Here is a 23,437-nt window from a genome sequence, read left to right as displayed (position 1 = left end):
ACTCATTGATACTAACACGATAGTTAGAATCTAATTCAACGATTGGTCATGGGAGTAGCTCCGTGTTGTAAAACTTGCAACACACTCTCAAGACAGGCCTGTGCCGCAGTGTTTAGCGGGAACAATGAACTCGGGTTCTTGGCACCTGGGTTATACTCCTTACTACGAGACAAAACATCGATGGCCATTGGCAACACCACCCCTTCACAAAAGTGCCGTGTACGAGTGTGTGTGTATACGTGTATGCGTGTGCTCAGGGAGTTGTGGCACAAGCGGTAAGTGCACTGCCCTATTCTACTGGATGTGTGAAAATGAGCTTTGTAACTCATAGAATTTCTCCCAAGATAAATAAAGATTCTGATTCTATTCATCTGGCTACTTGAGTTTGAGTACTGGCCACAGATAACATCAGCGGTCAGTGACATCAGATATAGTTCATGGCCTCCCTTAGGTTGACTCGGCCTTATGACACAATCACCTTGTGCAATGCGTAACAATCAGCATTGGGGAGACAAAAGTGGCTGGGCGTGGTGCTAGCCACACACAGATACTTTGCAATGCCGGTTCATCCTTGCTGGGTCCTCGCTAACAGCACTTGCCCCAACAGTCTATGCAGGCTACGCGGGGGGGGGGGGGGTGGGGGATCTTTGTCTTTGCTCTCACTGCTTTTCCTGAGCGTCCAGGTCCTGCACGAGCGCGTCGCGCTTGTTCACCAGCGTCACCAGCTCGTCCAGCAGCAGCTGCTCACGCCGCTTCTGAGCCTCCGTCTTCTGCCAGTCTGTGACGCGCGCGCGCACGCACACACACACACGAGTACATGTCAAAGCCAAAGGTGTCTCCCCCCCCATTCAAACAAGCAGAGGGTCAGAATTCAACCTCCGATAGCGACTCTCAACCAACCGGGGGCGAGAATTCCATATTCCCATGGCTGGGCCCTGACGAACGGGCTGCACAGTATCAGCGGCATGGATACAGCACCTTGTGCGTAGCCTCTCTCTCTCTCCAGCTGAGATGACATCCCATAGACTCCAGAATGAAAACACCCCCCCCCACCCCCCCAAATGTTGCTCACAGCTCCGTGCACCGAGCTGCCGAGCGCCGAGGCCCTGGGTTCAAATCCAGGCGTCAGCCACCTCCGCTGAAAGTAGGCTCTCGGGCGTAGCGAGAGTTGTTGGTGTCAGCCTCAGCCACCGTGATTGCGCAAAAAACACCGCCACGTTAAAAATCGGGTTGTTCACCGAACGTGGATACATCTCAGCTCCGAGAGCCGCCCGCCCCCCACCCCCCACCCCCCTTGTATGCAGAGCGGGGGGTGGGACACACAGCCACCCCCTCCCGGCGCTCGGCTCCACGAGGAAACCTCCACCCCTCCCCCGCAACACCGCTTACTCCCCCCTCCCCCTGGCTGGGAGCTGTCAATCACCCCCCCCCCCCCCCATCGTCTCCGCCCATTCAATTACTTCTAGCAAATGCCCCTTTCCTCGCGGGACGGGAGATAACAGCACTCGCCGCTCGATAATAGATGTTTATCCGCTCTGCCGAGTCCCAACTGTTTCAATGTCTAATTAAAATGGAACGAGACGATCCCATCGCAACCCCCCCCCCTCTCCACTTCGTTTGCCCCTAATTCTCTGTAATGAAGGTCTGTCGTGATGCAGAGCCATACGCCGCCGCGAGCCCCTGCGCCAACGCGTATCGATAAAACGTGCCTAACTAGGCGAGAGGCCGTGTGGCAGACGAGGAGGAGGGTCGTACGCACGCCACTAAGTCGCAGCTCCAGAGGCGCTCGATGCAGCGTGCGTGCGTTAGTGCCGTGTGTGCGTCAAGTGACAAGTCATGTAACAAAATGTACTGCGGCATGTGTCACGTCGCGCATAGGCCGTGTGTGTTCTGGTCACGTCTGTTGTATACCTGTGCTGTGCATCTACATGGCTACGTCAAGCATCAGGTGTCTGCGTGTCCGCGCGTCGATGTGTTGCGTCTGCACGCCTTGCGTACACAAAATGTTGTTGCAGTGTTGCGACAGCGCGCGCACCTTCGATGGCCATCATGGCACGCAGCTCGCGGTTGAGCAGCTCGTAGCGTCGCTCCAGGTCGTGCTCCTTCTCCCTGTGAGTGGCGGCGGTAACAACAACAACAACGATGACGCCCGCGCCAGAACCGACGGGAGCAAAGAGCATCAGCGAGTGCCTATTGGGACCAGCACGGCACGTGAACCGGTCAGAATCAGCATCTTATTTTTATACTGGAGAAATCCGATGAGCTATCAAGCTCTTTTCAACATATGTTCGGGAGGGGCAGGTCACCACTCACCCGGCTGCCTTCACCTCCCGAGCGTTTGCGTCGTTGCATCGCTCATCACTCATTCTAACAGGAGTGAACCTGTGAGATGGCCAGGCCAAGAGCTTGGATACAAATTCTAGATTGGCGATGTCACGGATCATCGCGAGTGTGAACAATTCTGGCCAACTCATGACTCGATCGGAAAGTAACAAGACCAAAACATTGGAGAGAGGGCCGTCTCAGCCCATCGTCCCCCTTGCCATCAGCAAAATCGGAACCACTCTTCGACGAATTGCCCTATCACTCGCTTGAGCAGGAAGATCGGTGTTTTGGACAACAGAAAACAGATCATGCAAGCAACTTAACGAGTCACAAAAGTGCCGACGAGATCCATCTGGAATATACGGTGTTCATAATAAGTGATGTATGCGTGGCAACTATTAGCGGTGAAACTTAGACCTACAATGAAATTAGATCGGTTTTTTGGGATTTTTTTTTATCTGTGCAAGGAAACTGCGGCGTCCCGGCGGAGGAAACCCACGTGGAACAGGGGGCAAAACCCGACGAAGTTTACGCAGAAGAGCGCCCGAGTCGGGAATCGAAGCTCGGAAGACCTTTTACTGCGAGGCACAAGCGGTGCCACCGTGCCGTCACCCTGCCTCGGGCCGTAGCACAGGGCACTGCCGGCGAGGAATGCGCGGCACGTGAAGGGCTCGCTCCTCCGCGCTCTCGACTGTAATCGGGGCCGGAGGGGAGGGGAGGAGGCAGCGGCGCTTTGTCCTGCACCGAGCCCACGACGCGCCGATCCGAGTTTGGCCCCAGGGTCACAGAGGAGGAAGCCACCATCTCAAGAGAATTGGCTATAAACGGATGAATGTGGCCTTGGCAGCACACGGTTGAATTTTTTCCGAGAGGACCAGCAGGTCGTATTTTTGCGGCTAACACACTGCGGTATTCATCAGGGCGGCCGCCAAATTCGAACCGCGAACCTCTGCAACAAGCGGCGAGTGCTCTACAGTCACCGCCCGAATAAAAACGTGACGTATAATCACGTAACGTCGAAAATACCGACGTCGGAAATTAAACAGCGGCTAATGGACAAGGGAAGAAGTGAAACAATGGGGGAGTTGGGCTGAACAGGAACGGCGAAGTCATGCTGGAGAAGAGACTGTGCCGTGAGGATACCGTGCCTGGTCAGGCCGAGCCGACGGCTCTCAGAGTGCGAGCTCCGGAGGAGGAGGAAAGGAAATAAAAACAAACTATCCACCCAACCTGCCGATGATTGGCACTAATTAGCAACAGTGAGAGCATTCAAAACATAAATGTATGTAAAATAATACAGCAGCACCTAGGAAAAAAAACACCAACGTTTTTTAAAGGCTGTGAAACAGCCAGGTCAAAATGTCTCTCTGCTCAAATGTGCGCAGAGTAGCACTCATCGCTGGCCCGGAGCCAGAGGTGAAAATTCCATATACCGACGATGGGATCAGTATATTCACGGCATGAATGTTATTGAAATCAAGTACAGGCCAAATTGCTCCCTCCTCCCCTCCGCCTCTTCCTCCTCCTCCGCCGCCTCCTCTTCTCCAATGCCTCCTTCGAGTGCCGGGTGTGGAGGTGTGTGCGCCCGTATGCCTACATGCACGCACGCACGCAGGCGCACGCCGCTCGCGACTCACAGGATGCTGAGCTGGTTCTGACGGCGGATGAGCGCATTCTTCTTGTTTACGAGCGTGAACCACTCCTGCATGAGCATCTCCTCCTCCTCCTTGCTGCGACCTGCACGGCACGGCACGGCATGGCGGCGTCACAATTGTCACACATCGCGCGCCGTCGCGTACGCCAGATCAACGGCACAACGGCGCCGCGACCATACGGACCGGCACGATACGCACGTCAGAGCGTTAACCAGTTTACCGAAGAAACGCACGTAATTATAAAATGCCGCAAACACACACGGCGAAATGACCCAACGTGTACATCCGTCACGTAAATCATGTTAGCGACACAATAGCCAGCACGACGACGCAACACACATCACCACAAAGAACACGACGCAAACACGGGAGGGTACAAAACTGCACGACAACACAAGACACACGCACGGTCCCAAACATAAATGAAGACGTAACCACAGGCAACTACCAAACCTGTACCTCGATACGAAGAACGCACATCATCATCATCTCCAAACCGCTACTCGACGAGCCCCGTCGTCCAACGAAGCCGCGCGCCGACGACAAACGCCGGCACGCACGTAGCTCGGCGCTGCGACGGCACGCTCGGGGGCACTCGGCATTTCATTTACGGCCAAGCGACCCATTCTGGTTCCGCAAACCGGACGTCGGGCGACTACTCTGCCATCAAATTTCGATTTAAAGCTTTCGTGACTGCAGGGATTCATATTCTTGGTTCTTTCGGTAAAGTCACGTAGAAGGGAAATAATAAAATAATAAAAATCAAACAATACAATTCTCACGACGTTTCGACTGCAACACAAGCAATCATCATCAGGTGTGAAAACCACAGCAAGAAAATTATTTTCTTTATTTCCCTTCTATGTGACTTTACCGAAAGAACCAAGAATACTCTGCCATCAGTTCGTCGCACTATTCGACGCCCGAAAGAGAGAGGCTTAGTGATTGCAAGGACCGCACTCTTATTTATTTACTTGCATCGGACGTAGACTGCAGAAATTATAAAAACACCCGGTCTCCTGGGAACACCCCTGTTGCTACCGCTTGTGACACGGGCGTAACGCGAACGCGGTTACACGCGGTTCACGTGGAAGTAACCAACACGCGCGAGGGCACCTGCGAGCACACCCCGCAAGTGAGTATTACGTACGTGCGGTCGTTACCAAACGGCGCGCGTTCGCAATTGCCGCACGTTTTTTTTTTCCTGGCAAAATTGGCACAACGGCCGCCACGGCGCCACTTCCGTGACTCACCCGCGAGCGCGAGCGGTCGACCCGACGGTGGGGGTTGGGGTTGGGGGCTGCGGTGGGGGAGATTGTGCAAGAGAGAGCACGGGAGGCGGAGGAGGCACGGTCTCGTCTTCGCGCGGCACACCGGTTCACGGCACCGCGCGGAGAGGACAGCGTTGGGCTCGTGCGCCCCCATGGCGAACGACGTGCCCCCCCCCCCCCCCACGTTTTCGCTCACACTGTAATCCGCGGATCCAGCCAACCGAGAAAAAAAAAAACCAAACGAGTAAAAAAAATATGTGTACTAGAAACGGGCTACATTTAGAATTCTTCAAAGCGGTTGTTATTCCAAATCCCTTCGCACAAACACGGCAGAGGAGAACAGCTCCTTGTCAGTCGAACAGTCCCTCGTCAAACCAGTTAGGACAGCACAGAGCTATCAAAACACGGCTCCTGACAAGCGGCGTCTATCGTCGCCGCCGCCACCGAGCAGAGCTCAAATTAAACAGCGACATCCGCTCGCAGATCCGATGAATGCGGGGAGCCGGCTACGGAAGCCATCGACACAACAGTGGCGGTCACAATCAGAATCTTTATTTACCCTGGAGAAACCCGATGAGCTATGAAGCTCTTCTTCACAGATGTCCACAGTAGGGGCATGTCAAAAAGTGACAACAAAAACAAAGTAAAGGAAAGGTAAGCAAATCACTATAAAGAAATACAAATAAAGTATATATGGTGAGATGATGGAAAGGGTCCCATCTTGCCTAGAAAGAAAAGTTAAATAAAAAAAGCATAAATCAAAGAGTAAAAAATAACTGCCACCGCCGCCTCCTCCCCCCCACCCCCCCTCCCCTCAAGGTGGAGAGAAAAAAAATTCAAAGCGAGAAAGGGCCGGCAAGAATTGGCGGCGCTGCGGGCAGAGCGGCCGCGGAGAGTTTTTAACTTTTTAACCGCTGCACGCAGAAAAGGGGAAGTCGCTTTTGTTAAAACACGGGCGGCTCTAAATCCCCCCCTCGGCCTTTGTGCGGGCCGCCTTGACGGGCACAAATGGAAAGCCGGGGCGGCTTTAGCTGAGCCCCTCTCGAGAGGAGGCCGCTTCAAAGGATGCAGCCCCAAGCCAAGCTAAACTGTTTTCATGCCGGAGACGCCAACCACCGCCACCGCCGCTCCCAGGGCCGCTCCGGCCCGGCTCGGTGCGACGTGTGCCGGAATCCGGGGCCCTCGCTCGGGGTCCAAGCCTCCGGCGCTCGCGTCGTACGGGACGGGCGACGTGACGACCATCGCCTCGTGCACCTTGTGCGGCGTTGGTGCCTGTGGTGCCAGTGTGCCCGCGCGAATCGCGCCGCCAAAGCGATTACTGACCCTCTCCGAAACTCGAGATGTCTTTCAACGGTTACAAAATTACGAATTCGCATCGCATCGATGGTTTACGCCGATATTGGTTAATAATTTTGCATTCTTCCAGATGTATTCTACATGTTATTGTTCTGGATTTGGAAATTCCCCAAAGCTGGCAGGGCCAGGCTATGGGCACGAGTAAGGACGCATTTCAGCACAAATCGCACACCACAGCAATGCGACCGGGGTGTGTACATGAGCCATGGTCACAATCCACTGCTGGAAGAAGGCCTCCACCAAAGCTGCTGCCATATGTTACAATCCTGCGATGTAGTAATTTACCTAGCACCTGCACACAAGCTGATTTCAAGCTCCATCTCCTCGGTGGACGTTCCATTTCATGGCTGCCACTCCACTCCGTAAGTAATCTTGACCAACATCCATCATTCAAGTAGCTGAGATGATGTCATTAACCTGCGTGCGCTCTTATCCACATGCTCCTCCTCCTGCTCCTGTATCTCAATCGCAATTCCAAGAATGAATTTCTCAGGGGTGTTACAGAACTTTTAGGAGAGCTATTTTACAAAAGTGAAAAAATATTAAGTAAATAAATGATGGAAATGTATGGGAATACTACGGTGATAATTATATATATAATGGCATAAACTTGATTTGAAGCTTTCGTGACTGCAGGTTCTTTCGGTAAAGTCACGTAGAAGGAAAATAAATGAAACAATAGAATACGCAACACAAGAACGTAATCAACCAGGTAAGGTGCTGATTGTTGTGTTAGCCGACTCTCCGTGTTGTATTGCATTGTATTTCTGAGTTCACTAGGTTTGTTTTCTCCCTGATGACGATTGCTTGTGTTGCAATTGAAACGTTGTATTCTATTATTTAATTTATTTCCTTTCTACGTGACTTTACCCAAAGAACTAAAGTGTATAATGGGCATACTAGCCCCTAGCCATAGCAATGTGGAATTCAAACGGCGAGTTCAGGTCTGCCAACAAAGATGACCACTCACCGACACATGCGAGCTCAACCACGTGTGTGACCATTATTGAAGACCAATGTTATTGTTAAATTACAAATATATAGTATAATGGTCTATATATATAGTCCACTTGGCTTTATAGAATCCACACGTCTATGTAGATTCTACAAAGTACTCTATATATAGACAAACAGACTCGATATATAGACAAGCAGACACATCCGCCGCACATCTCTGCGACGAGACCGCCCCCCCCCCCCTCTCCGGGACGCCGTCCTCCCTCTCCCTCCGGGGGCTGTCAACCTCGGGGAGTCTCCCCCCCCCGGCACCCCCCCCGGCACCCCCCCCGGCACCCCCCCCGGCACCACCCCCGGCACCACCCCCGGCACCACCCCCGGCACCACCCCCGGCACCCCCCCCGGCACCCACCACCAATGCAGCAACTCGACGCGTAGCGACTCGCTCGGCGTGTAATGAGCCACCCACCCCCATTCCCCCCCTCCCCCCCCCCCACGGCGATTCGATCAATTTCCACGATTCGGGGGTCGCGATTCAACTCCAGCATTGATTGTTCTTCGTCTCTGTTATTGTACCGCTTCGTTGTACTCTTCTCTCGTTCCGTCTCGCTCCGTCCGCTTTGTTTGCCGCGCTACCCTAAAATGTGACAACTGCGTAAGACGCGCAATCGCCGTCAACCGATCGATCCTCGGGTGCGCAATTCGACGCCCGTATTTGCGAGCGGCGGAATCGATTTTTAAACGACGACTCGACGTCACGGGCCCATTGGGCACGCACATCCGTGGTGCCCCAACGTACGCAGCACCGGTGGCAACGACGAGAGCCGAGGGGGCATCTCACGGCGTTGCGGCGAGCGCGTCCGTGCCGCTGGTCGGTGGCCCCCCGTGTCATCGCTTGTCGTAGCTACGGGGGAGCCGATATTATTTGTTTATTCGTCTGCGTGTCGACGTTCGTTGTGGTGCAGAGGTTGCCAGGCGCTGCAGATATTGTCAGCGACTTGGGTCCGAGCACAGGAATTACTTCCGTGATACTACATCGGTGCCGTTACGCGTTGGCGCCACGGGTGGTGCTAACATCAGCCCCTAGACTACTAATTCTACTTTGCAAGGGAAACCTGGGATAAAGTCAATTCACTTGACCACTCCTGCTCAGGCCACTTCACAGCAAGGTAGGGTTCACTCTCTCTCCCCTCGAGAGAAGCTGCTGCTGCTGTTAATGCACCCAACCGAGTCCTAGAACACACACGGCAGCTGCGATAAAGTTGTTGTTCTTGACTTAAAGCTTTCATGACTGCAGGAATTCATATTCTTTGGGTCTTTCGGTAAAGTCCCGTTGATAGGTTCATCTAGCTACGCGACTAGCTACGCGACTAGCTACGCGACTTTACCGAAAGACCCAAAGAATATGTTGTTGTTACATTCGGCCATGACGAGCAAGGGTGCCCCCACGGGCCTTCTCGTGCGCCCTCCCCCCCCCCCCCCCATGGGCCCCCCCCCCGTGGGCCCCCCCTGCGTGGCTCCACAGGCCCTGCGCGCGAGGGGTCGTGTTTGCGAGTGGCGTCACGTGGGTTATCACCCGCCCGCGCCACCACCACCATCACCGCCGCCGCTGTGAGTTCTGTGCAAACAGCTCGCAAAGCCGCATGAGAACCGGCCGACGGCATGGTGGGGGGGGGGGGTAAAGAAGAGGGGGGGGGGGAAAGAAGAGGGGGGGGGTGTGGGTGAACACGCACACACACGCACGCACACAAACAGACGCGCAGGCCAACTGTAAAATACCAGCGATCAAAGCGTTGTCGCAAACAGGGCAGCGCCACCTCTGCCGCGTGCGGCACGATGCACGGAGGCTCCGGGAGTCCAGCGTGGGCACACGCAGAGCGCCCACAACCCCCTCGCTGGGAACCCCGGCAACTCTCTGACAACAACGACGACGACAACAACCAAATGTGCTTGTGCCGAGCTTGAATAATCATACCACATTTGGAGATAAGGACTTTTTTTTTGCTTGCGTAGTTAAAAAACGTGTTGGTTTTTTTCCCTTTAAAGGGATAACTCTAAAAAAGACAAGACAAAGAAAGAAACTGAAGCCGCGGAACAACGGAGCAAAATCAAAGAGAGAGATTCCAGTGCACTGACTCAAGTTGCCGACGATACAACTTTCAAGCGCGGACTCCAGGAATCACATGACTGCCGTGCATGCTTCACAGCCGCTTTCTGCCGCAATTATTCCCCTGCCTGCTCATTAAGCGAACGAACCTTAATCCAATTTGCTCAACGGATTTTTTTTTCCTTTTTAAAACTTTTGTTTAATTCCTGCCCCTGCACCCCCCCCCTACCCCCACCACTACTTCTGCTACGCGCCCAGCGAGTTCGCTAGTTAAAGCGTTTTTGTTGCTTTGTGGGCTCGGGTCCCCGCGTTTGAAGGGGCCGTCTCGAGCACGGAGGCCCTCGGCGAGCCCCACCGGCGCTCGCCGAGTGGCGGACGCCGGGACCTCGGACCGGACCTCGCTGCGGCCAAAGATTAGCCAAAGGTTTTTTGTTTTTTTTGCAAAACGCTCACCACGGCGAGACCGTGGCCGGCGGGCGCTAACCTTCGCGCCCGCGACAACGCCTGCTCCTGGCGGCACCGGCAGCGGGCAGCCAAGCCTCCCCCCCCCATCCCCGAGTGAGTGGCCGCTCATTGCGCGCAAACGCCGCCGCTTTCCTTAATTGGGGAGGAGGAGACGGCAAAGGGCAACGGGACTCCGCGACACGCTTTGCCGTGCGCCACCGCTGCGATTGTTATTTTTATTTCTTTCGCTGCCGAGAAGGGAAAGGGGACGGGCGGCTCAATCGTGTGCGCGTCGTGACAAACGGAACAAGAACAACGTACGACAAACTAGAGAAACAGAAACAGCTGAAAAATGCAGTATTTGCAAGAAAATTCCAAGTTAACAAAGAGATGTTAATGCTGAACGGACGATAGCAACTGTGCAACGTACACATTGTGTGCTGTTATGTGGGAGCAATCGAATGACGGGCCATTTAACAGGCTTCCATTAAAGCCATTCACGAATAAATAAAAGTTATGCATTTCATCCGATGTGATGTTTGAACGTCAAGGTCAAACGTTACGTTACGCACACCACGGGAAGCCGCGAACCGATTCGTGCAGAGCTGGGGGTCACGAAACAACGGCGGAGGCCAGGGTCGCACGACGGCCGGCGTGAGCATCACGGCATCCGCGGTGCCGACACCGCCACCGCCGCTCCCCCGGTCAACCGAGACAAAAACCGGGGAGTTCGGCTCCGTGCGGACGCACGAGACGCGTCTGCTACGGCTTATCGCAAAAACACAAAACGCGTCTAAAATTTCCCCCGACAAAGGCAACGTTAAGCCAGATTACATGAGGCCCCGGCGCCCCCGGCACGGCCGCCGATCGACACGGCGCTGCATTTAATTGTGCAAACCGAGGCTCGAGGAACCAGTCAATCATCCATTGTCGCGTAACATCAATACTCGCTCGTAAAAATGTTTGGAATGTCTAGAATGTGCAGCGGGATGACAATAATCTCCCAAATGAAAGCGGGGCGAGCATGGCGGCGGACGAAATGACTCGCGCGGCGCGCGGCTTTGTGACGGGAGAGGGATTTGGTATCGAGCCGAGGCCGACACGGACCGCAGCTCAATTTGTGTCACATCTCTCCCCGCATTCTCTCGCGCTGCGGCGCTTTTGTCGCGTAGTCGCAGTATCGAGAGGAGGCCCCGTTTGTCCGGCAGGCGATCTAATCAGCCACAAGTGAAGGGGCGGTGGGGGGGAGGCTGGGAGAGAATGGGGGGGCTCTGCCGGTGGGGGGTGAGTGAGTGGGGTGGGGGGATAACGGGTGGGCTGCTGGAGAGAGTGTAGAGTCTATGCGGGAGAGGAGGTGGTTGACAATCAGAAAAGGTGGGGGGGGGGGGGGAGTCGCTAGGCGAGGGGGGGGAGACAAAAACACAAAACAAAATTTGAGAATAGAAAGAGAAGGGTGCGCGCCACTGGGCACTGAGGAGAGGACAATGGAGCAGAGGGGGATCATCGCGGCGCTGGGACGGGAATTAAAGGCAGAGCTAATCCCGGGCCGGGCCGGATTAACAGCCGCCATCGCCGCTTCTGCCGAGACGCCACTTGACCCGTGGATTAGAGATCCGCGTCGTCCCGGGACCTGGATACGAGCGATACGGAGCCCCTCGGTGTCGGCATCACCTCCGCACGCACGCGGCAAACGCGCGTCGTGCATTACACAGATACTGTCTCTACATCCTCAGCACATGCCAAACGCACGTACGTCCCAAATACAAATCTCGCGTACGTCCCATACACTGAGTACACACGAATCTCTCGCACATAAAACAGACGAGGATATCCCAAACAAACTCATTAGACACGCAGTACTAGTAATGTCTCAGACCCCGACACACATCTCAGACACACCAGTCAAAACAAAAGCACAATTCCCGAATACGCACGACACACGCTCTAAGACACACCCCAAGCATGCAGGCTCAGATATCCACAACAACAACCAAAAAGTGACGTCAACGCCAGCACTTGTGCCAGGATAGGTGCAATTTAGGGTCACGTGAAGTGTCAAAGGTTCGCTGCTGGCAAGAGGTCACAGCACAGTCCTAGGTATTATGAGTTGACTGACCGAGATGACTGGCAGAAACACCACCACTCAGACGCACACACACACATCCCATACACGGTGATGCAGACACACACACACGTCCCTAGGGAAAACCCAAATCACAGCGAGATAGGGGGGGAGGAGCTGGCGACAATGATCCGGTATTGTAGCGCTCCGAGCACAAAACTCACGGAAGTAGAAACCGCTCAAGACCCTCCCGTGGAGGCACAAGTTATCGGACGCAAAAATTGGCACAGACTTATAGAGGACGCGCGGTTACGCCGGCGAAGCATCACTCCCCACGCAACGTGCATCACCGACAGCGGCAAAGCCTCCGTGGGCTGCCTTCATTGCCCAGAGGCAAAGTTCCAAGATTACTCATAACCGATCACAATCAAGATCAGTAGGCAAATAACTTTGCCTAACAACTGCTTCCTGGGTCTCCATTGATAAATTTTCATTGCATGCCAACGGCATTTCACGTGATTAGGTTCCAAGTTCATTCTGTTGAATTCAGGTGAGAAACTCAAGCGGCTCGGATAGTCTCATTTGCAAGAGTGACCTGGGGTTGTTAGTCTGCCAGTATGTCTCGTCCCACTTTATATCGTCTTAAAGTTGCACATTGCCAGGCACAAGCGCTGTGGTGACATCACCGCCACTTAGTGGTGAATGGCGGTTGTTGTTGTTGTTACAGTCCCAACAGAGTAATGTTAAATCAAGGACAGCAAATGTATTGTGCCTTGACAGCCGTGCATACCAGGTGGTTGTTCTGGGCTCCGGGGTATTGTGCCGAGCACGACGGGGCAGTGGAGATAGCTCATGGACACATTTCGAACCTCCCAGACTCCACCAACCTGCGCTGACCAGAGCGGTGAAGTCTGATCAATTAACCCCCCCGACCCTCGTGGTGTGGAGGGAGGCCATCATCCAGCAGTGGATTGACCAAAACGCTGAGCGTGTGCATGGATGTACAGGGAGAGTCACCGTGGAGATTACACATTCCAATGGCGGGGACCAGTCCGTCTACATTGGGCACCGGTGTCAACATGTTGGTACGTGCACACGCGGCGCGTCTACGACCAAAGTACCCGCGCAGCGTGCACGATCTCATCAGATCTCAGAAAGCTAAGCAGGAGGGAACTTGGGTTAGCGCTTGGGATAGGTGACCACCAGCGGCATGCTTGCCAAGGGTGTTGAGGGCGTGAGGCTGCTAACGTGGCCAGGCCGATGGCAGTGCTGCGAGCGTCACCCGTTACGCGTGCGAGCATTCTGTCCAACTGCTTTGCTGAACGGTCAACGACGTCCAATTTGCATTTAGTTGCAGATCCACGCGCTCCTCTTTCTGTCTGCCCAGTGGAACTCCGAAGCGTGCAGCTCCCCGCGCTTCCACGCTCACTTCGTGGCTCTCGTTCCACTTCATTTCTCAGCGGCCGTTGCGTCCGACAGCTGCCGCGGCATGCACTAATTAAGAACCGTTCGCCGTCCTGCACGTACAACAATACGTGCGGGCTCCAATCGTGCGCTTCCGTCAAAAGGCATCGGGTAGCGAGACACGGGCCCGGCCACGCGATTACGGCCGGGGCGACGGCGGCACGAACGCCACAGCGCCTCCAAAAATGCGGGTCAGAGGTGACAGCTGTCCATCAGGACTCGCAAACAAGAGAGTGGTGTTTACGGAGAGGCTGAGCCTACGCCGGCACACAAGCCCGCACACCTTCAGCGCCAGCGCGCCTCCTGGCTACCGCATCTTGTTTTGGGTTCCTCTTTGGCGGGTGCTGGGTGGGATGAAGGAGAGGGAGTGGCGAGGGAACGCGCGCGGGAATTCGTCAGTTTTTGTTCGGGTTTGTCTAAACCTCCCAGCTTCTGTCATTCAGACGAACCGCACCGCTCCTCAGTGTTTCTGGATCTGAAACTTAAGCGGCCGTTTTTCAAAACCGTAACCGAAGCTTCAATTAAATGAGTTTATCAGGGGGATCCGAGTAATATAATGATAATGAAAGGTGGCTTTTAACAAAACACACTGCAAAGGAATTATCCTTATTGTGGTTCAATCGCTGACTAGCCCTTTTCTCGTAGCCTTTAAACTTATTCCAATTCATTAAGATAGAAAGCAAGTCTTTCACAAAAGAGACACACTGTGACAAGCTGGGCAAGCCCGTGTGATCAGCCAGCACGTTCTCAACAAGATTATTCCATAACTTGGAATATTCGATGGGGGAGAGCCAATTGCTTTTGCAAACATCAACTGCTTCATTTGGGAATTATCTGAATCATTAACGACGCAATCCCCGACACTTTAATTACCCCCCAGAGAAGCCCAGCAGGTGTTATATAAATACTCACATGTTTAGCCCAGGAGTTAATTGATTCATTAACTAATTAATGTCACCTCTGCCCCTGGCAGCCCCCCCTCGCCCCCCCACTACTTTCTCCCAACCATCACATCCCACCGCACAATTTGCGTTCGTTAAGAAAATAATCCTGTCCATCACTTCGTTAACGCTTCCCCTCGCCGCTAACGAGCAGAGCACACCGCCCCCCCCTCCCCCGCACAGCGCTCGTTACCACGACTCTAATTGCCAGCCCGCAGCCTCGGGTATCGGCAGCGAGGCTCGTCCAATGCAAGGAGTCGCTCGGCGTGGGAGCGAGCGAGAGGGTGAGCAGGTGAGCGAGTGAGCACGAAACGACCAGAATGACGGCGCCGTGGGGAGAGCACGCGGGGGGAGGGGGTGCACGGCGGCGGCCGCGCCTAGGAAGGGCCCGGTTATGACCGGCCGCCGCTGCTGACACTTTCTCCCGGGGCTCCCGGCTACGCTGGGATCCCTGCGGAGAATGCTGACGGCCTCCCAGGTGCCAGAACGACCGCTCCGCATGGGGCCCGTGGGGGGCAGTGGCTCCAGTCAGCGGGGAGGCCCAGGATGGAATTTAAGATCTCCGTAAAATAAACTAAGGTGGAGGTCGAGGGAGGGCATTGTTTTCTAAAACTGCGATGGCGCAAATTCTCTCCCGCGCGGAGCGTGCTCGCAACGGAAGTTGCAACGTGAAAAAAGACACCATGGGCGTCGATGCCGACTTGATTACGGATTTTGCCCGTTCTATTTTTAAGTTTAAATTGCGACTGGGTCTCCCCCACCCCCCTTGCATCTCCTCCCTCCGTGGCACGGCCACCACGTGGCCCCAAAAGCACCCTCAGCCCAGCTCACATGTTAAACAAACCCCCCCCCCTGCTATTAGCCGATTGGGAAGGTAATTGTAATTCAAATGTTTTAAATGTCAATTACTGGACCACGGCCTTCAATTGGCTTTTGTAGGACATTGCGATGGCTACACCCACCAGGCCATTGGGCTTCTCCATGCCCCCCTCCCTCTCTCCCTCCCCTGGGGCTCAACTCTCCCCCTCTAGCACCCCTCCCTCCCGCCGCTCTTCACGCAGCTCGCATACATTTAGCCCCACGCCCGCTGAAGCTGGATCGCGTGGGCGCGAATAAGCCATCGCTAAAAATACATTATTAGCTTGCGAACTGAAAATGTACGAAACCGCACCCCTCCTCCCCACCCCACCCCGCCCTCCCGTCTCTCTCACACACAAACACCTTTTCACGCAAACGCCTGTCAATTTGCGCACTTGTTTTACCCACCCACCGTGGATTGCTCGCCAGGTCACACGGTGTAAATTAGCTGCACTGGAAGCAGCAGGCCCCGCACCCTCAACGGCACTCTTTACCCCCCAAAGCAAACAGGGGCGAGAGGGCCCGCAGTGAAAACAAGGACGCATCACGGCCACCCTCCAAACGCACTTCACGGCAGGCAGGCAGCCCCCCTTCCCCCCCTTCCCCCCCGCGGGCCACGCTGAGTGGGCGGCAACGGGAGCCCACCCAGGTGTAATGTACCTGGGGGGGGGGGGGGTGCGGGGCTGCCTAATGATATTTTGTACACACACACACTGAATGCGTGTATGCGTGCGTGCGTGAGTGTCTGCCGAGTGTAAAGCACGTGGGGGTTGGGTTGTGTGTGCCGGGGCAAGTGGAAGAGAGTGCCTTGTGCGTGTGCATGTTTGCACACTTGAGCGTGGGTGTGTGCATGTCCGTTTGCCTGTGCGTGCACAAAACGGTCGTGGAGTGGGGAGCGCACTACACTACGCACTCATTAAGCTCACGAGCATTAACTGGATCTGGGCCTCACCTAGGTCGACTTAGCCTTGAAGGAGTACCTGGTACCACCTAACCGCCCCCCCCCCCCCCCCCGTGTGTTGTGCCTGCCCTAATCTGTGCTCGGGAACAGCACTTGCTCCAACAGCATGTTAAAGGCTATAGAGCGGATGTTTGTTGTTGTTGTGTGTGTGCATGTCTGCCTGTGTGTGTGCACGTGCTGTGCACCACAATCCCAGCGGTTTGATTCCTGTCCGAGAACACTGGACACACCACCCGTCGCTATTGGTATCGGAGCCTGGCTAGAATCAACACAAAGCCACCTCGGTACATCGAGCGTGATCGTCGCCGGCCGCAATGAAACAAAGGCAGCGTGACGCAAGCAGTGCCGACAACACGACCCCATCGTGCACCACGCAGGCGTTAACGGGAGCTCGCTAACAACGCCCGTCCCAACAGGCTGCATGACCTCAATGCGGAGTATCCGCGCGTGCACGCGAGTGTTTATTTATTTATTATTTATACAAAGGATCGAGTCTCTGTGGCCCTGGTGCGTTGTGCGCATGGCGGCACAGAGCGGCCGTTGGTGTAACCAACGCCCACCCACCCACCCACCCCGCACACTCCGCTCTCCGCGCCCGAGTCGCCGTTCCAGGCTCGTGCCTCTCACACGACCACACGCTCGCTGGGAGTTCTCTCTTGCCATGCGCGCGACTCTCTCTCCCGTGACGGCAACAGCAGCAAGTAAAAGGAGCGGAGTTGCTCGTCGCTACATTTGGTATTTGCGCAAGCATGGGGCCCGACAGCGGCCAATGAGACTTTCGGATGTCGAGCTCCACACGTCACTGCGGTGGGATCCGCTTGGTGGAGAAAACGGCGGCTTTAATATCTTAGCCTGATGTACGTAAACCCGCACACGCTTAAGGATCACACGCAGACACATACAAACCCAACACACGATGCTGCCACAATGCTCAGGTCTCCGCGCCTTGTGCCGAATCCTCTTCGGAATATCCTTTTGCCTTGTACCCCCTGCCACCGTGCTCTCTCCCCTATTCGGTCTTCCTGCGCACCCTGTCCACACGTTTCCCTGCGCCTCCTTTGCTCGCCGATCCCCTCTTCGCACCCTCGACTTATTCACCCACACCTTGTTCACTTTGTTCACTGTGCCCTTGTTCACTTGTTCACTCTGTTGTCCCCCGCGTCCCTTGCACCCCGTGTCCCCCGCGTACCGGTCTCCATGAGGAAGCGCAGGCGTTTCTCGACGCGGGCGGCGCGCGTGTCGATCTGCCTCTGCTCGCACTCCAGCGCCGACAGCTCCCCCACCACGTACTGACTCGTGTCTAGGAACTCCTGCAAGCGGGGAGCATTCCGTGCGGTGACCGTCACGCGCATGTGCGTACGTGCGTGCGTGCAACACGATGGCGCGCATTACGTTTACACGGGCGCGTGGTCATACGAAGGGTGTCCGGGAAGAAGCCGATCACCCACGTTGGGTTTTGTTGAGAGTTGTCGGATTAAGTGAATTCAAAAAGTCAACTAATAAGTGAATTGTACAGAAATGTCGGTGGGAGATGATACATTAAAAACACTTTACAAACATCATACGTGCATTGTTACCAACTTCAACGTGCTATCTTGAGTTATCTTAGATAAACTATAGCAGTATGGGGGGTTATCAAGATTTTTTTAAAATTCAGAACACCCCACATGTGAGAATAGCTCCCAAGCCAAACTTGCGAGGTAGCCGCTGACATCTTACAAGACATGACGCGAGCTGGCCAGCAAGTTCAGGGGGGACTACCGCGGTGCAAGAGCACGGGGCCAGCGTGGCCGCCGAGATCCTGGGTTCGAATCCATGTCCCACCCTCCCGTGATCAACCCCGGTTCTCAAGCCCAGCAAAGCCGACGGTCTCCGCACAGAACTGCGCCAAGCAAAAATCACACGGACATTGTTTCGCATTTAGGCTAAATTCGGTTTTACCGACAGGCAAGGAACACTGCTTGCAGTGCTTTCGCGAGGTGCAGCACGTGACTGGTATTGGCAAAAAGGCAAATGACGCGACTCCCAGAAGCAGACCTGTGGACGTCATCTTCTAAAGCTGCGGGAGATTTCAAGAGAAATTCCTTCATCTCGCGGCACGTAGCCAGCGGCGCAGCTTGAATATAATTGGGAATAAAATCCAACGGTTGCTCAAACGGAAGCCGTTGACAGGAGGTACGTGAGGAGGTTTCGCGTCCTCGCAAGTAGGTGCGATACAAGCGACCACAGCAGCTGCTCTCTCTCGCAAGGGAGACGGAGCTGGATATCATCACGGCGGAGGGTACGCAAACTCGCACAGGAGTCGCGCTCGCAGCCACGCATGCCTGCCGTTGGGTCAGCAGCTGGAGACACGCGCACGCACGCACGCGGGTGGCGATGCGAGACCTCACCTCCTCCTCCGACGGCTGCCGCCCAATGGGGGCCGCTCCATCTCTGTCCCGCGACCGCTCCCTCCGCTCCTCGCTCGGCGACTTCTGTCTCCTGGGCTCTGCGGGCGATGTGGTTCGTGACCCTCGGTGTTTCGTCAACACGCCAACCGCTCACCGCAGGAACATTTCATAAATTAAACCAAAGTTTCTCCACACTCAAGCTGTCGGGAAGCAGTACTCATCATCACTGGCCGTGCTGAACCAGCAGTGTAAATTCCACATTCGTATAACAAATGTACCGCTATTATGCGTGTCCTGTACTGCTTTTTCTAATCCGGGGCTCCCTTGAAAACAGACCTTTATTCTCAATGGGCTCTCACCTGACTTGACATAAAAATCCGATCGATTCATTGATAAATAATGCGCCAGTCATTTCAAAGGGCATCCAGGGTTGACTTCCCACAAAATGGAACTCAATTCACCAACGCACACACAGAATTAATGGCCGAGTTGACCTCCAACCAGTGTTTGAACCCCCGACCTTCCGATTGCAAATTAAATACTCTGCCAGAGCAGAGCCTCAGTCAGGCTGAAGAGTCCCGCTAAGGAAGCGTGACCTATTACTAACAAAGCACGGTGCCCGCTGTAAGCCCGCGACGTCGCTACGTGTGCGGTGAGACGGGTCCGGCACCTGGTTTCCCCTCCACCAGCTGCGTGAAGGACTGCAGCTGCGTCTTCCTGACCGTCGAGTCGCGGTTGAAGAGCGGGGCGCCCCGCAGACGACGCAGCCCCTCCGCGCCGCCCCCCTCCTGCCGAGGCAGCAATGGTCGCGCTGTTTAAAACGACCGTCGCGCCCCGACAATGACGCAGGTTTCGTCGTCGCGTCCCGACGACGACGTTCGTCAGCGCCGATGCCACGCGCACGCAAATGCCCACGGGTAAAGTAAAGCGAGCAGCGGAGAACAAATACGCGCATTCACGGGTGTGCGCGCGCGTTCACTGCGACGTGCGTTGTCACAGCGGCTCAGGACGTGTGTTTTGGGCCGCTGGATCTCGTCGGCGAGATCCAGCTACCGGTGTGGTCTACTGGCCAAACGTGCGTATGGGGTTGTTCCTCCGCCGACCTGGAGCTTACCGCTACACGTACGTGCGAACGCACACACAGACGCACGCACCAATTGTGATTGTCTGCGCCTGCGTGCATGTTTGGAGAAGCGTGCGTGTACGCACAGCGACGCGCCCACCCACGCGCGCTCCGCCGCGTGGCGACGGCGTCATTGCCCGCACAGTGATCGCCAAGCGCCGATCCGGTTACGGAGCCGCCGTCGGGGAGGCCAAGGTCAAGAAGGAAGCGCTCGTGTTTGTACAACGCAGACGCACAGACGCGCAGACACGCAAGCACAAATAAACACGCGCCGTCGCACAGACGCGCGCACACACAATCACCAGCTCACAGTCACATCGGAAGACTGCTTGGGCAGGTGCTGTTAGCGAGTCCCTATTGTAGCTGGTAAGGAACGTGGATTAGTAGTGTGCTCAGCACCACCTTTGTCTCTCCAGCTGTTGTTTAGGCACAGAAGACGTGTGATCATTTAAGGCCCGAAGGCATCTGGGAGAGGCCCAGCAAACATTCAAATGCCACATCCCACTGATATTATCCGTGGCCAGTAATCAAACCAAGTTCAGCGTGGTGAGTAGGGTCAGTGTGGTGCACGAGCCACTATGCCACCACCTTACCCTGTATGCAAAACACACAGATCCCCCATATAGCCTTCAAACGACTCTTGGGGCAAGTGCTGTTAGCAAGCACCTATGAAAGCCGGCAAGGAACACGAATTGGTGGGTGGGCCAGCACCACGCCGGTATGCGCGCGCAGACACACAGCCTCGCATGCACTGGATTATCCAGGCCACACGAGAAAAGAATATTCGTGTTAAATAAAACATGGGCGAATTACAGGTGCGAGTTATTCATGACCTGCAGTGTGTCCCGGGCCACAATGTTTCCTGTAGCGGGATGGCAAGATATTTCCACGCAGCCCAGCGCAATATTTTCCCTCTCAAACAAGCAAATCGCATTCATCAGCCATTATCTGTCTACTGCTGGATGAAGGAAAACCCAAGCCGTCACACCATATCTCACTGTCTTGCGATAGGATATAATTTCCAAACGAGCTATGATAAAATCTGGAAAAAGACGACATCAGCAGCATAATTTAAATAATAAAGATTGACTGAAAGAATAATGTGCAAATATCGAGAAGTGTAGATTTCACTTGAATCTTAAACATCTTACAAGCATGAATAATTGCCACGTTTAACCTTTAACAATTTATAATTAATTCATATCGTCTGACTTTGAGCCATCGTTGTCTATGCTAATAATGACCAAACACAAAGAATTAGATAGAAACCTGAATACATAAAACACACGTGTGTTTTAGCAGAGTACACGCACATTACACTCTGTATACGGCAATCGTACAGATCCCCCCTGAAGCCAAAACAGATTATTTGGGCACGTGCTGTTAGCGAGCACGAGGGCCAACATTCTACACGGCGGGGATCTGTGACGAGTACCATGCCCGACTGCCTTTGTCTCCCGAGTGTTACACTAATTACTCTTTTGAGGCGGAGCTGAACAGGGAGAGGCTCAGGACAGGTTCAGATATTGTTGGGGTAAGTGCTGTTCGTGAGCACATATTATGACCTGTATGGCAGGACCTTAATAACTTGGGCCACTGGTTTGGGAGTGCTAATCACTATGCTTTCACTCCCCACCAAACACACAAAGATCCCTGTGTAGTCTGAACAGACTGTTGGAGCAAGTGCTGCTAGCGAGCACCTATGAAGGCCGACATGGCACACGAAGGGCTGGGTGGCCAGCACCATGCCCGTTCGCCTTTGTCTCCCCAGCGGCCATGTTTACACACCACACCAGGTAATCATTTGAGGCTGAGTCGACCTTAGGGAGGCCACAGAACCGGTTCAGATAATCGCCACCGATGTTGGCAGGTTCATAGCGCAGCGCGCTAACCGCTACACTACCGTTTCCCAAATACAAGCACATCCACACGTACGTTCACACACACAACCACACGTCAATAAAGCCCTGGGACCGGGTCCGACTCCGGTTGCGCTGGGTTAAACGCGGCGTCGCGGTGACACCGAGTCACCTCGCGGGGGAGGAGGGGGCACCGCCGGGGGCCGCCAGGAGAGAAACGCTGGGGCGTGACGACCGGCACAGACGTCGCACTTTATCGCGCGCCGCAGCCCCGCCAGCGTGCAGCACGACGCCCTGGCATACGCACAATGGCCTAATGAACTTGGGAGCTGGGCTGCCGGGGACGATGACGGGCGCCGGCGGAGGGGATACAGCGAGCGAGCGAGCGAGGGGAACAGTGGGGGAGGAGCTGGGGGAGTTCTGTTGGAGGGGATGAGAGGGGAGGGAGCGGCGATGTGCGCAGAGCTTTTTGTCAAAACAAATTTTAAAAAGGAGAATTCGTTTTTTGACCCGTCAGGCACGCCCGCCCACCCTCCCTCTGCCCGCCGAGTTTGCGTAACGAGGTGGGATGGGCCGCGTGCGGTGGTTGCCAATGCGACACGCGCCGGCCCTGTTAGCAGTGGGGCCCCTCGCCGCGGCCCGCATTGCACCGCATACGCCGCCGCGTTTCTGCCACCGCGGCGGCATCCCTCGTCCGCCGGGGACCGGTTTTGTTTTAATCCCAGGGCCGTTTTGTCGGAGCCAAGCAGAGGGGAAAAAAAAAATAATCCCGCGCGGCAATCGCGTGCGCCACTTTGCATCCGCCGAGCCGATTTTGGCACCATCAGTAACCGGAAATTTTAATCACAATAACGCTCTTTAATTTTGCCGGATAGTGTTTGTGAAATCAGTGGCTCCGTGCACCATTATATGGTGGCCTAATGCAAAAATCACTGATATAACAAGTCTGTTTAATTAAAACACACAATTTCACGGCGTAACAATCATTGGCGATGCACTACAGACCTCGGTGCACTAAGAAATTTCAAGATGGTCGATGACGTGTCCTCCCATGGACGATAGTTTGCATCGTTACTGCGGTTGCGCGCTGCCGCACTCGGGTGAGCCGGGCTACGATTTTTGGTTCAATTTCCAACCAACAGTCATCCAATCAGTGAGCCACATGACCTCACATTGTGTGCGTGATTGTGTGCGTGACTGTGTGCGCATCTACCTGTCCAGCGGAAAATTTGCACTCTTGTAAACCAGACTCATACTGGTCTCTTGTCCATCTAAGCAGCAGAGAACCCTTGGCTACACGGATCTGTACGCCATTGTGGATTCCGTGCGGTGGTGGTGGTGGTGGTGCGTGCGTGCGGCTTGTGCCGGGCGATTTCTCACCAGGCCTTGCTCATGGCTGCCGTTCTCCGTGCCAGGCCGCTGCTGCTGTGGCGATGTCGACACGGCCGAGGACAGAGACCCCGAGCCCCGGCTCCGTGACTCAGACGCTCGTCCGACCGCAGCCTCGCTCGTCCCTCCTGCGGCCGTCACAAGTCCAAACGAACGAAGCGTCCATCTCACGTGGTGCGACGGGGCGGGCAAGCAGAGCGAACGCGGGGAAGAAAGCGATGCCCTGGCCGGCACCGGTTTCTAGCCCGGCAATGCCACATGGGAGGGTACGGCCT

General features: G+C 54.9%; 1 protein-coding gene across 1 annotated transcript in view; it reads right to left on the bottom strand.

Moving 5' to 3' along the window:
- The window catches only part of EHBP1 (EH domain binding protein 1), a 101,468-nt gene that overhangs the window by 4,311 nt on the left and 73,720 nt on the right, over positions 1 to 23,437 (bottom strand). Inside the window, 7 exon segments of the mRNA XM_078858698.1 lie at positions 664 to 778; positions 2,036 to 2,109; positions 3,963 to 4,062; positions 17,591 to 17,711; positions 18,792 to 18,889; positions 19,462 to 19,579; positions 23,154 to 23,290. Coding sequence (XP_078714824.1) covers positions 664 to 778; positions 2,036 to 2,109; positions 3,963 to 4,062; positions 17,591 to 17,711; positions 18,792 to 18,889; positions 19,462 to 19,579; positions 23,154 to 23,290 — 763 coding nt within the window.

This window comes from Lampetra fluviatilis, chromosome 7 (genome assembly GCF_964198595.1).
Source record: "Lampetra fluviatilis chromosome 7, kcLamFluv1.1, whole genome shotgun sequence".
NCBI lineage: Eukaryota > Metazoa > Chordata > Hyperoartia > Petromyzontiformes > Petromyzontidae > Lampetra > Lampetra fluviatilis.
This window is presented reverse-complemented; position numbering and strand designations above follow the sequence as displayed.